This window comes from Mastacembelus armatus, chromosome 15 (assembly GCF_900324485.2).
Source record: "Mastacembelus armatus chromosome 15, fMasArm1.2, whole genome shotgun sequence".
In the NCBI taxonomy this organism is placed as follows: Eukaryota; Metazoa; Chordata; class Actinopteri; order Synbranchiformes; family Mastacembelidae; genus Mastacembelus; species Mastacembelus armatus.
In genome coordinates this window covers 10,224,328-10,239,173 of record NC_046647.1, presented here as the reverse complement: position 1 = coordinate 10,239,173, position 14,846 = coordinate 10,224,328, and the positions used below count along the sequence as shown (strand labels likewise).

The 14,846-nt window shown below is 41.1% G+C and overlaps 3 protein-coding genes across 4 annotated transcripts; 2 read left to right on the top strand and 1 right to left on the bottom strand.

The window, feature by feature from the left end:
- The first annotated feature begins 315 nt into the window (after positions 1-315).
- LOC113131909 (uncharacterized protein C6orf118) lies at positions 316-4,199 on the top strand. 2 transcript variants are annotated; one of them, XM_026309669.1, is made up of 10 exons: positions 316-396; positions 679-1,301; positions 1,523-1,597; positions 2,045-2,104; positions 2,682-2,806; positions 2,884-2,945; positions 3,205-3,389; positions 3,585-3,638; positions 3,758-3,819; positions 3,906-4,199. In XM_026309669.1, the coding sequence occupies exons 2-10, from the start codon at positions 681-683 to the stop codon at positions 3,952-3,954; spliced, it is 1,293 nt and encodes a 430-aa protein (XP_026165454.1). In that variant the 5' UTR covers positions 316-396; positions 679-680; the 3' UTR covers positions 3,955-4,199. The 2 variants fall into 2 exon arrangements, with proteins under 2 accessions (XP_026165454.1, XP_026165453.1); XM_026309668.1 differs by having other exon boundaries at positions 1,523-1,645.
- Positions 4,200-5,290: 1,091 nt separating this feature from the next.
- On the top strand, positions 5,291-7,982 carry pla2g12b (phospholipase A2, group XIIB). Its single transcript, XM_026309790.1, has 4 exons — positions 5,291-6,110; positions 6,765-6,853; positions 6,969-7,134; positions 7,246-7,982. The coding sequence occupies exons 1-4, from the start codon at positions 5,627-5,629 to the stop codon at positions 7,362-7,364; spliced, it is 858 nt and encodes a 285-aa protein (XP_026165575.1). The 5' UTR covers positions 5,291-5,626; the 3' UTR covers positions 7,365-7,982.
- A 387-nt stretch (positions 7,983-8,369) lies between these two features.
- On the bottom strand, positions 8,370-14,529 carry oit3 (oncoprotein induced transcript 3). Its single transcript, XM_026309515.1, has 9 exons — positions 14,392-14,529; positions 12,301-12,681; positions 12,086-12,196; positions 11,025-11,147; positions 10,776-10,898; positions 10,496-10,656; positions 9,769-10,181; positions 8,843-8,942; positions 8,370-8,683 (listed from the first exon to the last, which is right to left on the bottom strand). The coding sequence occupies exons 1-9, from the start codon at positions 14,480-14,482 to the stop codon at positions 8,531-8,533; spliced, it is 1,656 nt and encodes a 551-aa protein (XP_026165300.1). The 5' UTR covers positions 14,483-14,529; the 3' UTR covers positions 8,370-8,530.
- Positions 14,530-14,846: the final 317 nt, after the last annotated feature.

The following is a 14,846-nucleotide window of genomic DNA, read 5'->3' as shown; positions in this document are numbered from 1 at the left end:
TATAAGCTATTTGTTTTCCCTGAAAGCTGATATGCCATGTGCCTTTATGAAAATAACGGGAAACCTACAGGAAACCTGTTTATTGTTTTGTCTTTTTTTTTCTTTTAAATGCGTTTCATTTTAATTCTTTGTCTTGTTAAACATTGTATCAAATGTAAACATTTTATCGGTTGAGTATTGTCTCTTCTGTAATTTTAACTTCATTTATTTGATTCATCAGGCGTAAATATGACTCGCTCCTTAAAGCTCATGGGTCCGATAATTAAGAAGACTATGAACGCAACGCAAACATACGCGCTGCGGTCTCCTTGGCAACCGAGTGAAGCCCAGTCTGTTGTGGACGTGAAGAAAGTTTTTGTTTCCTGAATTTCGCCTAAAAGTCCGGTGTCACTACAGGTGAGGTTAATATTTAGTGTACATATGTGCTTTCTACGCATTCTTCGCCTGCCCAACAACAAACACGCATGTTTTTAAATATTGTAAAACCAAAACTACTAAGCACTGTTGTCCCTTTGCTAGTTTAAGTGTCTCAACTTTGCTAGTTTAAGTGTCTCAACTGAACCAGTCTTATGGTAAAATCTTAGTTGTACTACACCACATAGGAAATGTCTTTATGCAGTAAATTAGACATTTTCACTTCTCTTGACAAAGATAATAACATGCTCTGTGCCTTCATAGCCATGTCCAGCAGCTGTAAGCCAAAGTCTAGGTGCTTTAGGAGCGACATCCCCAGACTGGCTGCTAAAGCTGGTCAGAAGGCTGATATCCTGACCTACTCCTCAGGTCATCTGGGGCCCCTGAGCTGCCTGAGCCAGAGTCAGTCTCACAGGGAGACAAAGCAGCCTTTCTGGAAGTTGTCTCAGAGCCGAAAAGAAACCCCAAACCCTCTGACACTCCAGCAAAGACAGAAAAAGGCACTGACCTGTGTAAAGAAGAAAGAAATAAAAGAGTCTCCCTCTGAGTTCACCTCAGGAACTGCTTTAGTAGAGTCTCAAGTCTCTGGATCAAGACAAGACCAGGCTACTGATCACTTATCATATGCAAACAGAAGAGAAGGTATACGTCTACCAAAGACTTTTATTTGTTCCTCAGACTCCTTGCTGGTACAGCCAAGAGCCTTTTCCCACAAAAAGTGTAACTTTTCATCTAGTCTGGAAGGGAAAAGGCAGTTTTGTTCAAGCCAATCTGACCAGGAAGGCCTGAATAATGATGACCATTCAAAGAAAGAAGAACGGGTTGGCAGACCAGACCCCTGGGCTGCAGTAAATGTTGCTGAAATACATGAGAGGAAACTACGAAAGGTGAGAGTGTTCACACAAGCCTTGACATCCAACAACTAGTTTTGTAATTGTTCTTTTTTAGTGTTCAGGGTTTCTAATATGTCCGCTTTTCATGAGATGGTAATTCTGAAATGTTCTTTCAACAACCCTGCAGAAGGTGCACGATAACGTCACCAAAAGACTCTCACGCAAATCTAAAGTTGCTAATGTTGTGTGTATGTGTGTGTTCTTGTCATATTCAGGAGCTGAAAAAGCTGTCAACGCAGAGCTGGCCCCACAGAGACCGCCTTGCGGTGTTCAGTGACGTCTTTGATGATGTATGTGAGAGCTCGCCAGTATTTGGACACATCCTGAGGGAAATTAAGGTTTTTCCATTTCCTCTGTACCCACTAGCACATTTTTAGCATATGCCGTCAGACATATTAGAGCCAAGAGAGAGTGAGTCCCTGGTGTAGTTTGAAGAAGTAGAGCAACCACTGGAACCTGGTCAGGATATGTCAGGGAGTAGGTCAGCAGAGAGCAACAGCTTCGTCACTGCTCAATCTGTTGTTTTTGACATGATAAAACAATAAGAATGAATATTGTTGATGATCTTTTATGAGGGCACAAGTGTACAATCTATATGTAAAGTTTAACAGTGGCAGTGTGTGTGTGAAGCTGATTTAAGTTACGTGACAAGCTCCAAAGCATCATTATTATTATTATTATTAGTTTTGATTTAGTCCTAAAGTGAAGTAATGCTTTCTCTTTTTTTTTTCTTCCAGACAGATTATGATTTGTATGTCAATCACATGATGGCTTCTCAGTCACCACTACACCACATGGTAAAGCCCAGTGTCCAGAATGTTTACAGTATAGGTGTAAGTTATAAGAGGAAGAAGATCTGAGACATGGATGTGACCTTCTGGCCATATTTCCTGTTCGAGACACTGATTCCCTTCTGTGGGTATCAGCTGATAGTGATGGAGTATCAAGATCAGTCACGTTCAAAGTCTGTGAAATCAATTTTTCTTACTGGTTAGGAATGAAAGACAACAAATAGCGAGTTCTACAAGGAGAAATATTTGCCCACTTTTTTAAATGCTTACCAAAACAATGAAGCATAACAAATCTGCTTCACAGCTCAAAGGAACAAGACTAACACTTGTCATAGAGCCTGTCATTCATTTACTTGGTAATTTTAGGCTACATTTCCATCAAAACATGAACTCAGGACCGCTAACAAAGGGCTCTTTCACATTCATTTCAAAAGAAAGTGCAGAACTGTAACATATTCCTGATGATTAAAGAGAGTGGGCCTCTAGTAGATTTACCACTAAACCAGTTTTGGTCTTCTGCATCTTTCATGTTTGTGGCAAATGATGTACTGTATCTTTTTATGTTTTGATTGTTATGTTACAGTCACAGAATACTTCACTTGAAGTTCTTGGCAATTGCAAAATCAGGAAAACTGAGTTAGAAGATAGTGGAAAAGAGGTTTGGAGGCTGGAGCAGGAAGCCAGAAAAGCTCTAGAGGAGAATAAACGGTACAGCAAGGACCAAAATAAGTATATATTGCACTATATTATTAGTTTAAGCATGTTTGTTCTTTTTTTAATCTTAGAGTCCGAAATGAATTACAGAATGTTCCAGCTTTCACAGGCCCAGACGAGAGTCACATGAAGCGTAAGTCTGTATCGGATTGGTAAACAATGTCCAAGCATTTACTGTATAGTACTATGTAGAGCAGCAGCACACATTAATATGCATGTTAATATTGTTTGTCTCTGCTGTGGACAGACTGAAAAAATAATCACTTTGTACACCAACAGGCACTGAGAGAGTTTAGTGGTATCAGTGAGTCAGCTGTGACTTTATAATGCCTGCAGGAGCGTGTATGTACAGATGCGTCACATTCATGCTCAGCTCTATTGCTTTTCGGCAGATATATCCCTGTCAGAGCTGCAGGACAATGGGACGGCCAACAGCCACGCCAACAGTGTCCAATCCAAGAGACTTCAGGTGTTGAATGCGTGGAGGGAAATCCAGCAGCTGGAGGAGGAGATTAAAGAGAAGCTGGTGTCCACGATTGTAACTACAGCCACACAAAAGCATATTAAAGTCCTAAAGGTGCTGGGAGATTCACTGTCTGCTTGCCCTCACTGAGCCCTGTTCCACACAAGCTTATGAATGGCACAGTTGACTTTTACATCTCATTAAAGATTTTTGACTTAATTTCTTTCAGAGATAAAATGAAAGCAGGAAATATGTTTGGTGATTGAAATGCATATGGTTTGTATTAGCATTTTTTTAATTTGCTCCCAGACAGAGACAGTGAGACTGAATACCTCAAATGAGCAGATGAAGACCATCAATAAGGCAAGGGAGTTTGTTTTTCTTCTACGTCATCATTTTAGTTATTAGAGATTTTAAATGTGTGTCCTGCTATGTGACAGTCGGTCAATTTTGCTGATTCTGCTTTGTGTTTTCACCTCTAGGATATGGAATCCAAAATCAACAAGATGCTGAACAGAGAGAAATCAAGCAACACCTTAAGACGGTACATGTAACGCAGGACATGCAGTATGTCTGAATTTACTTCAGTCACTCTTTCTGACTGCTTCTCTCTTTTGTTTTTACCACTAGGGTACTGTGGGATGAAATTTGGTGCGATCTGCAGACAGCGACCGATTAGCTTCATCATTATTACTTGACATGGATGTTAGAAAGTCAGACTAGATTTTGTGGGTAAAGAGAAAAGTGCAAAAATAAAGGAACATTTAAAGGTTAAATGTCGCTGACAACTAGCACTCATATCCTTTTAGTTTAGCACAAGTAGAAAAACTCTTTACCAAAAATAACGAGACTGAATGCTTACAATCCAGCTATACTTAGTTATTCTCTAATATGTATTTACTAATGGATTATCGTTACTGATGCATTATTATAGCATTATTTTGATGCTGTAAATTAAGGCAAAGCTAATGTTAGGTACTTTATATCTTGTTGGATAGGTTCATCTGTAATAATGTATCATTTTAAACAATAATCATGTGTTATATAAGTAAAATCTTATTATGTATAAAATAGTATTGTATCTGTATTAGGCTACTAGTCCTGTATCTGTCACATTAAAGTGTTGAAGTGCTTAAAGGTCAAATAATTTAAAGTTAAAGTGTGAAGTAGTATCAAATGGAAATAGTCAAGCACAACTAGAACAAGCAGCTCAAAACTGTACTTATTGTAACTGCAGCTTTGAGTAATCCTATTTGGTTATGCAGCAAACATTTACTTTTGCTGCATAACCATCGGCTTCAGCATTAACATTCCCAAACTTTAATACTGAAAATGCTGCAGGCACAGTGATCACACTGTGTGCTATTTCATAATCAGGTTTCCAGTTTCCCTGCAGTTAAAGAACAGCAGTGAATTTGACACTTCGCATATGTTGCTTTAGTGGCCCAGTGCACTCCAGTTGGTTTGTCTGTGGTGTACAGCTTGGATTTATTCAAATGGTAATTAATTGAAGAGAGACTTCAGCTGTGTGTACTGTGTTCGGAACGTGATGCTAAAAAAGATTAGGATGATACCAAGCTCTTCTCCCATTTCTGGCTACAGGAGACAATAATAGTAAGTATGATTTTGTAAATATTGAATACGGCATAAGAAGAGAAAAAAAAAAACAAATCCGTTTCATAATAATTCACAACTGGTATCAGTAAACAGAATCGCTCCGTTCATTGACGGAGTTAACACGGACAAAATATCTGTTTCCACGTTACTCTTCAAACACAAGAGGGCAGCAGAGACAAATGAGAAAAAGGTGCACTGTGAACTAGCACATAGAGCCTGCACTAGATTCTTTAAAAATCCAAATGAGCACAATAATGTCTGGCTCCTACTTATTTGGCGTCACTTTATGAGCTTCATCAAAAGACAGTTTTTAGTTTTTTTTTTGCTAAAGGTCACAGGCTGACGTGCACGCATTCAATGTGTTAAGTGTTTGTTAAATGAATACAAAGGGGATTTTCCCCCAGCCTCAAATTCCACATGACTTTTGAATCATAAAAATCCAATTATAGCTTTGTGGATTAAGATGGTGATGAAATTACTCATTTGATGTGTTCAAGAATCGCAGAGAATGAGAAGATTAGAAGAATTATAGAAGCTTTCCTTGAATTGATATGGGGTAACCTTTGTCCTGACATGACAGAGTGCCTTGCTGTCTGCTAGAACCTAATCAGAGGTCAAAGTCCAGTCTCTGGCTGTCAGCGCCAGTGGGAGCAGAGCTGGTTTTTGTCCCTCACATCTAAACTCTTCTGCTATTAACACCTTGGCTTGTGGAGGGTCCCTGAAAGTTGAACACCATGCTGCTTCGGACTGTGGTCCTGCTCCTCCTCTGTATGTCTATGGGTATTTGTGCCACTTTAGGCCAATACCAGACTGAAGCTAGCAAGGAGGAGGCCCCTGCTGTGGACTCGGCTGCAGTTACTGATGGTGTTGTCTCTGTAGATGTGGCTAAAGAAGATATAATTGCTTCAGAGAAGAGAAGAGAAGAGCCTGGGACAGACAGTGATAGGCCTGCTGGAGATGCCCCTGATACCGGAGCTCTTCCTAAAGAAGCTGTCGCCCCAAATCAAACTTCTTCTGAGGAGGAGGAGGAGGAGGGGAATGAGATCAGACCGGTCAAAATAAAGCAGTCACTGGATACACCCTTTGCAGAGGAAGATATTAACAGTTGGAGCCTTAATTCAATTAGAAATAGTTTCCAGACTGTGCACGGATACTTTGACTCCCTGGTGGAGCTGGTGGGGGGACACAATGGTGTGTGTCAGTACCGCTGTAAACATGGTAAGAGTGAATCTCTTAAAGTAACATTCAGTTGTGTTGCTGAGAAAAGCAGGTATTTTAGTATTTAAGCTATGAGAATGATTCAGGGGACCCAGAGTTAGTTAGACAGAGTAGTTGTTGTTTTCATACATTTTTAAATCATTATATTGTCTACCCCCAGTATTTTCTCTGTTACTATGTATTTTTATGCTTAGCAACTTTAACTCCGAGACTGAGCCATTTCCTCTGCTGTCAGTTTATCTGCTCTCGATCCGGCATCAGACACTGTACATTGCCCTAAAGCTGCTGATACTAAAGGCTGAATACACACTTTATCAGTGTGGGAGGTAAATGTACTGTACCCACAGTCACACAATCAATATATCCATCCATTAACTATACCTGCTTAGTCCTAACCAGGGTCACAGAGATCTGCTGGAGCCTATCCCAGCTCTCTTTGGGTGAAAGGCAGGGGTACACCCTGGACAGGTCACCAGTCCATCACAGGGCCACAATCAATACATATGTTCTCAAATAAAAGTTATGTCTTATCTGTACACTGACACATACACGAGAACAAAAATATAGATCCCTACCTAGGAGCATGTGACGGCACTTGCTTCTGTACCTTCGCTGTGGTTCACAAAGTAAATGGAAACTCTTTGTTATTCTTAGGAGAACCTCCTCAACCTCGCCCCGGGTACCAGCTCCCAGAGCCCAATGGCTGCAGCTCCTCTCTGGTGGGATTCCAGGTGAATGCTGCTGTAGGTGGCCTGCTCATAGCACCAACAGCTCAGACCTACATGAAGCTAATCAACAGTCAAAACAGGTGGCAATACTGTATCGATACTGACACAATCCAGTTCTTTCTTTTGACAGCTTGACCTGGGGATCCCTGTTATGACAAAGTGCTGTAACCAGCTTGACATGTGCTATGACACATGTGGTGCAAACAAGTACCACTGTGACTCCAGATTTCGCTTGTGTCTGCATGCCATCTGCTCTGACCTTAAGAAGTCCCTGGGCTTTGTGTCAAAGGTACAAGGTGAGCTAGCTGCAGGTAGTCACTGTTGTGTACTATGCCAGAATATACTGGATGATTATAAGTTATGCAAAAATGAACTCTGCCTCCATCTCCATTTCTCTGTCATTTTAGCCTGTGAGTCAATGGTAGATGCACTCTACAACACAGTGTGGACTCTGGGTTGTAGGCCTTACATGAACAGCCAGAGGGCAGCGTGTGTCTGCAAGGGAGAGGAGAGGGATGAACTGTGACAAAGAACCCTATGGACAACTCCTGGACACTTTCACAGACAAATAGAAGAGTCAAGGGTATTTCCACAGATTATACCGTATATTTATAGATGTTCTGTCAAAGACTAGGTACTTTCCAAGAGCCGTCTCAAGCTTTAGACCCTGTGAGTTAAAAAGGACATCAGTGAGGAATGCAAATGAACAGTTTCTTAGGTTTTATTCATAGGCCATATCAACAGATATCAGGGATCTGACTATGACTTTCAGAATCTTAATGAACTGCTCATGCATATCATTCTCTCCATACTCCGTTTTTATGTAATTTTTAGGCCTCTGTGACTCCGTTACCATAAATTACTCCAAACAAAGAGGCTGATGGGAAGAATATTGCAGTTGGATAAATTTCCTTACCATAGAAAGACACAAGATAATTACTATGGCACACATGGTTCACTCTGGGCTGCTGTTTAACTTCTATCACGCTAGTCTGCTCAAACTTTGATTCAGTAAATATAATTTCTATTACAGCTGCTATGTTGATGTTAAATGTAAATGCAAAGTTATTTGCCATTTGTGTGTTATTGTATGAATGAATGCATTAATTGTCAAAGTAACGAAGCACGTGCATGATGGCACACACAGCACGCTGAGTCCATGGATTACATTAAGCAAATGAGTCAGAATAGATCTATGGATGTTTCACATTAATTTTTCAAGTCAGTGATAATATGAAATATAAACTCTTTTATACAATCCACTGAATTAAGCTGTAATCAAGTGTGAGACATGCTTTAAAGTGTGACCTAGAAAAACACCCTTCCTGCTGTAGTTGTTCCAAATGAACTGTGGCCCCTCCAAATGATTTCTAATAGAAATGTCATTCACTTTAATGTCAGTATTAATTGTGTTGCCAGGGAAAGTGGAACAGACAGAGACTTGGATGTATTAACCAATATGCTACAAACATGTGAGTGACACTGGAACTAGAAAAAAGAGGAGGGAGATAACGCACGTGTGAATGTAAATATGGGGCTTTCAAAGGGATAATGCAATGGACTGCTCTGAGTGTGGGTGTGTGTGTGCCGACATTTGTTTTCTGCTTTAAATACCAAATAAACTGAAGTGCATTTAAATGCAAGCACAGTCTTTGTAATTCTGGCTGGTGCTTCTGGTTGTTATCATCACGGCTAAGGCAGGATGAAGATGGGACCTCCGCTCAGTGTGTGCGCCTCCTGAGGTTCAGTAGTTCGAACCTCCCGTTGGGTACGTCCTCGACAACGCTGAGTACAGCGAGCGTCTTCTGCCCTACATACTAACACCTGGCAGTGGAGGAACACTTGCTGCAAACAGGAGAAACAAGTTTATTTGAAACAGAAATAAAAAACACTATTAAAGTGTATCATCATTCAGTGTCCATTTAGTTCTTATAATACAGTGCTACACAGACATAAGTTCACACACACTTGCCAGCTGGCTCCCAGCATGCTTATTTTACTCACTCGGTTGTCCTTGCCAATGAACTTGAAGACAGGGACTTGGTAGTGCTTAGAGAGCTGGTCCTTTGATGAGTATTGCATCACTGTTTCATCAGAGATGCACCTGAAAAGGAACCCACAGAGGTGAAACTGAGTCATACATGCAGCTGATTTCTTACCAGTTCAGACCGTGATCCATATTTCAAGCCAATTCAAGCCCCAAAGTCTTAACACACTGTCGTATTTCTAACAAGTCAATTCTGAGAAGATATTGTAGCTCTGAAGTGTTCCTGTCCATACAGCAGCAATAGGAACTCCACAACTGTGGATTCAGTGAAGAAATGGTTCCCCAGATAATAAGGCTGTCTGTGTTTCGATTTTTTTACCGCTTTTCACATTAATCACAGTGCACAGTCAGTGCCATTTTTCATTTGACATTTCCTTGAAGGAGGTGAGATTTCCTGCATTATAACTGTCAAGCAGCTGATGGGAAGGCTTTGTGGAGATCCTGCTGACATCTATTATATTATGTTTTCAATGTTCTGCGCTCCAGAAACAAAATTTAGGTTGTAATGGGGTGAAAACAAAAAAGCAAAACAAACAAAAAAAAAAAAAAATCTACTTACATGACTCTAGAGGTATTATGTGTGAGAAAATACAATGACTGACAATCTGTGTTTTGGTGAATTTTGATTTCGTTGACATCATCCTTGCTATACCACTTTTTATAAACACGTCTTTGGCCTTCCTGTTCATATAGTGTAGTTTCTATAAATACAGTTCTTTTTTGCTCAGCTACAGTGGGTAAAATGTTTTAGTTACTATAAACAAACAATTTCAGGTACACAAATCACATCACACTCTGTTGACTATTATATTACTGTATATCTTTTGCCAATAGAGGGTAAACTATGTAATTTTAAAAGGGACAAAACTTCCAAAATATTCACCCATCTTTGATGAGGTAATACTTGATGGCCTGGTCAGCTGTGGGCCCTGGTGTAGCGAAGCAGCTCTCCACCAGTGCAGAGAGGCCCTCCACCCTATCTTTGGGCTCCACTCCAAAGAACAGTGAGTCATGCAGGCGGAGCTGGGGTGGGCTCCGGTAGGACTCTGAGAACTCAGCGGTTTTGAAGAGCTCCAGGGAAAAGGGGAATACTCCCTCACTGTGACCCGCCAGCTCCAGGGTGGAGCTGCGCATACTCGCTTGGTATCCGTCCGACACGTGGTACTCCCTCGGGAACTCACAGGTGACTGGGAGGACTAACTTGCTGGTGCGGATTATCAAGTCCGTGCTGCTGCCTGGGCTGCTCCTTGGAAGGCCTGTCACCAGGTTGGTGCCCACAATCTTGTCACCCGTCACCTGGGGATTTACCTTATTGTAAAGCTTTTTCAGTCACAAACAACCCCAAAAAGCCAACTAGTAAGGCATAGCTCTTTAATATTTTCCCAAGCCCTTAACTTTAGGGACTATACCCTGTCCACAAATATAGGGTTTAGTATAATATCTTGTTGCCGCACTTCTAGAAAAACACACAGAGCTACACAAAAACATTCCAAATATTTTCAGATCATCTAACAACCACCACCCCCAGAACCCAAACAGTCTTTAAGCCCTCCAAAAAGTCTAGACAAAATCCTAAATCAGTCTAAAAATCTCCACCCAAATTCTCTGACCTCCACCACTGTGCCGCATGTCTTGAGGCTGAAGCTGAGGTTGATGTGGGTGCCATTGGAGACACCTCGACAAGAGGAGTTTGACAGGAAGAGTTCCAGTCCTCCCACAAGGTCTTTAGGAATTGACACTGTAATAGAGCTGGAGTCACACTGGACTGGCACTGCAATGAAGAAATATATTATGATCCAAACTAGAAGACTCTAGCATGCATCCCTATGTCATTTTCCCTCACTGTCCAAATTATCTACCTTTCTCTTGTACACGTACACGCATACACACCCTGACATGTGCGTTTATCCTGTCCCAGCTCTAGTCCCCTGGGACAGCTGCACTGATAAGAGTCCAAGAGCGTGGAACAGCCATGGCTGCAGCCTCCATTGTTAACATGACACCCTGCTATCTCTGCATGAGGCGACACAGAGAACAGGTAAGGATGACGATGAAGAACGGTAAGTAGTAGTTTTTGTTTTTACAGTAGTTTCAACTATGACAGTGATATGTCGTATAAATATAAGTACATGGATGTACCTCTGCAGTTGCGCCCATCCTCATCCAGCATGCGGCCTGGCCCACACCCGCAGCGCATGGAGCCTTTGGTGTTCACACAGACCTCTGCACAGCCACCGTTGGCCTTCTCACACTCATTCACATCTAAACATGGGACACAGACCACACCTGAATCAGATATTATTATCAGATGAGTGTTGTTTTAATTGACAAAGTACCAGATGGCTCAAATTTATCACCTGAAAGCAATCACTTAGTGTTTCTGGGAAGAGGATGATAAATCCAGTTTAAAGACCTGTGTTTATCATACTGAAAGGACAGGTAAAGGATGATGGATGAAATGAATGGACAAAAAAAAAGAGTGGAAGATTGTGAGGAGAAAAAAGTGAGGATGGAGAAATGAAGAAGTCATTCCTGAGACTAAAAAAAAAACAGATTTGGTTGACAGGTGAATAATGAGATAATCGTTTTCAGGCTGGCTGGAGTCCTATGGCATGCCTGTCACCCATCATTGGGTTTACCAGTCAGTGTAAATTCTCCCCCCACGCCACATACCCACACACACCCACACACACACACAACTCCATCTTCAATGGAGTCAGCTAATTATATTAAACACAATCGTTTATTCTCTTTGTCTTAATCACTGCTTTCCTTATCAGGCTTGCAGTCATCTTATTTTCTTATCTAACTTATTGTTTAGAATGTAAAATGAGCAATAATTACACAGTCGGTATGGAAGTGTAATATTTAAATACATCCTGTTTATAGTACTCAGGATGAGATCATAAAAATTAGAAAAGAAATTTTTTGGGTCTATTGGAGTTTGGATACAAATATGCTGGACTGCATTTCATTGCACCGATAACTGTGCAATAAGTGTGAATCAAATCTATTCTAATATTTGGCTCAAACAGAAATACATTAACAATCTATTTGTCAAAAACAATGGAAAAGCATGCTGCAAATCTAATCTTACTGATTGTTTTTCCAGGCTATCTGTTTCCCATGTTCTCTTGCTTATCATTGTCTATAGCACGGCCTATCTGTCCCCTCTCTTCCTGGCTCTGTGTCTGTCTCACCCAGGCATGTTTGTCTGTCTGGTCCCAGGACAGTTCCGGGAGCACAGCGGCAGTCAGGCTCTGTACATCTGGGACCTGTACAATCCTCCATATCACAAATATCATAGAAATCTGTACAACATATACAAAGAAAAATCATTACCACAACAATAGGCTGGAAATTTTAGTTATAGAATAAAAAGACAGATTTTGTCATATGGGACATGTTCACTCACGGCCACAGTAAACATGGAAGCAGACCGAGGGTTTGGGCAGGCGGTAGACGAAGTATCCTCCAGGGCACGCCTTCACATCCACACTGGCATTCCACTGGCAGCAGTTCTCATTGAAGCTGGCACACACAGGCCGAGTGACAATGCCTTCGTGCAGTTGAGGGTGGCTGCCTTTCAACCAGATGGGGGCATGTGTGCCACAGTGATTCTCAGAGATGCAGAAGGTGGGCATAGCATCTCCGGCCATGCCAGTGAAGCGGTACCATTCTCCAGACACATGGCTGTCACACATAGGCACGCCAGATGACTGGTTGACATGGTAGTCTGTGTTCCTCCAGGGTTCATTCAGGCTAATGTAGGCAGAGCACGGGTCCAGGACTGGATCTGATGGCACAATATGCAAGATTAAAATGTATAAGCATAAAAACATGTATCTCTTATCTTTGATGCTCAGTCAGCTCTTAGAACAAACAAAACTACCTCCATGGCAAGATTTACAGGGAGTAAATCTGTTACAATGAAGCAAACATTTGGACCTTGAACTGATAAACATCATTTCTAACTCTAAAAACCAACAAACCATCAAAAAAGGCTCTTTAGCCAATTAATTATATCAGTGATGGTTTTTCACTACAGCCAGTTGTGCAGAATCAGGAGAACAACTGAATGAGCAGAGTAAACAAAGTGCAACAAAACAATCAATACTCTTTCCCTTCTTCATGTCCCCTCAACGGTGTAATTAAGGGCTAAACATAAAACAAAAGGGAAAGAAGAAGAAATGCAGAACGACGGGAGTGGGAACAGTGGGCACCAGTAAGTAGCATTAATCAGTGAGAATCAGCAGGGATGAAGAAAGAGCAGGCGGCTGATTGGATCACCATTAAAGCAGGTGACAGGACAGACTCAGGACATGACACAACATGAATAGAGTGCTTTCAGCCAGGGCTGACCACAGGTTTACAGCAACCATGACTCTACTTATATTTTATAATGCAAATAAACATAAAAACACACAAACACATGCACCTAATGATATTAAGAAAAACACACTGACTGCACTTTACTTTGTGGGAGCTATGAAAAAACATTTGTGTGACAAGGGCCCAATTTTGTCACCATAAATGATGTCACCATACACATCAATTTCTCTCTCCATCCACTAATGGACAGTCTGTTTTCTCACTACCTGCTGAGCCAATAAAAGCCAAAGGATCAATCTATGGCCTGGACCCACTGACAGCGTAAATGGCCATTTTTGGAGACATACGACTGACCAACTGTGTCCCAGCTCGAGCAGCACAGAGGGGCAGAGGACATAGCTGACTCATGAGGGTGTATGATAATGGGGTGGTAAATCTGACAGATGGAGCCTGAATAACTTAGCATGGCTATTAAGGGAACATAAGGCCACACCTAACTTGAGTCAGACTCCTGTATCCAACCTTGTTGTTCTTCATAACAAATGTTCTAAAATGGCAATATTTTTTTTCTTATGATCAACAAATCTCATGAAAAGACAGGACAGACAGTTAATTGCCCTTTTAGCAAAAGCCTGATATATTTTATTTATATGTGCCACAAATCCCCACTATATTGTCCAGTCCATTCACAGCTGCAGGGGATGATATATTTCTTCATTGCAGTAAACATGAGAACTGGATTGGGGGTTTTTTCGGTCAATTACACACATACATTGTTGCTGCTGTATATATCCACAAGAGTAACAAATGCATATTAATCCACTGCTGAATATAGTCCCCAAGAAATTGATTATTTACCCTGGTTTGAGGTTTGTGAAAGCTACAGTGGTCAGTTGTTATAAGCTCCAGAAATATGTTTGTCTTTTTTTTTTATGAAGATCTTCAAAAGAAATAAACAGCCTTGGGAATGAGTGCAACACATAAGTATGGGAAGATAAAGTAACACTTGCTTTTGGGCTTCTACACAGATCAGACCCAAACCCATTGCTGTACAATTATATATACTATAATCTTATAATATGGCAGGCTAATATAGGAAATACCTGCTTCTATACCCACTCATTCCTTAATACCTGCTTGTTTTGGGTGGAAACATAACAAATGTCAGACTCACCTTCACCTACAACAACAGCGACCTCCTGCAGCACAATGGTAATCACCAAAAAAATCATGATGTGTTTTCTCTGTGTTGGATAAAAGATCATCCAAGCTCAGGCGTGAGTGTGCACGTGTGTGTAGCTTTTCTGATGCATCCTTAGAGGAAGGCTGTTTTTAATAGGCACGGCTTATCTGTAGGTGTCATGTTGTCATGTCTCTTTCCCACCTTGACCCCTTGATCTCCATTGTTTCTGAATATACGGTCTACACACTTGCCTCCCTCAATCTCCTCACACACACAACTTTGCACTACCCTGAACTTGCCTTGTTGAGAAAACAAAATGCAGCATTACAGCTGCTTACGATGCTTTTAAGTGTCTGTTTTTTCTAATCCTTCTTGATTTAAAGACGTGAAAATACAAGCGTGATCTAATCTCCAGCAGCATTAGAACAATCTGATTAATCTGCTTA